The sequence below is a fragment of the Dendrobium catenatum genome, unplaced genomic scaffold (assembly GCF_001605985.2).
Source record: "Dendrobium catenatum unplaced genomic scaffold, ASM160598v2 original_scaffold_26221, whole genome shotgun sequence".
NCBI classification, from domain to species: domain Eukaryota; kingdom Viridiplantae; phylum Streptophyta; class Magnoliopsida; order Asparagales; family Orchidaceae; genus Dendrobium; species Dendrobium catenatum.
This window is the reverse complement of record NW_021344680.1, coordinates 1-751: the sequence shown is the minus strand read 5'-3', so window position 1 is coordinate 751 and position 751 is coordinate 1. Positions and strand designations below refer to the sequence as shown.

Below are 751 nucleotides of genomic sequence, written 5' to 3'. Positions count from 1 at the left end.
AAGCACAAACCAGGCCTAGCTAATTGCATAGACAAACCTTTATTCATGAATAAAAGTAATTCCATCCATCAAGTTATGCTTTTGATTTTTTTTTTTTTAAAGGCAAGCTCTTCCATCATCCATCAAATTGTTTGTAACAACCCATCTAGAACTAGAACAAACATCACTACTGCCATTAAGCAAAAATATTTTCTACTTAAATATAACCATGAACATGCTTACTTATTGAGTCAATACACAATTAAGAGTACCAAAAAAAGCACTTCCTATTAATATCAGGTATAAGTAAGGAAAAGCAGTAAGATGAATAAGAAATAAAAACATGCATGGATAACGAATATATTGGGGGTAAGGATACCTCTTAAGCTATAGCTATCCTCAACATTACCAGGCATGATAAATCTACGATTTCCGGAAGATGATGCAGCCAATGGCACGGATGGATGGAAAGAGAAACAGTTAACAGTGTCTAGCAAAAATAAACAAGTAATAAAAATTAGAAATGTCAAATGCTTAAAAAAATGCAAACTTCTCAGTCTTAAGGAGTGTACCAGATGCAGCTTGAAACCCAGACACCCACTCTCCTGACTGAAGGTCGTATATCTGAACTATACCATCCTGTTCAAATAGCAGATATTTAATAATACAATTTCTAAAGCTCCGAAAATGACCTCAAAGGACAGAATTTGTCAAATTACCTGTCCACCTGTACCGAGGTGCCTTCCACTAGGTTCAATATCAAAAGATATCC

The 751-nt window shown here is 34.8% G+C and overlaps 1 protein-coding gene across 1 annotated transcript; it reads right to left on the bottom strand.

Annotated features, from left to right (window-relative positions):
- Window positions 1-229: 229 nt before the first annotated feature.
- On the bottom strand, window positions 230-746 carry LOC114578434 (POC1 centriolar protein homolog B-like; the record flags this gene model as incomplete). The annotated part of the gene is made up of 3 exons (XM_028691611.1): window positions 230-469; window positions 552-618; window positions 699-746. Coding segments are annotated over 3 exons (309 nt in total), but the record flags the coding sequence as incomplete, so codon positions are not given.
- Window positions 747-751: the final 5 nt, after the last annotated feature.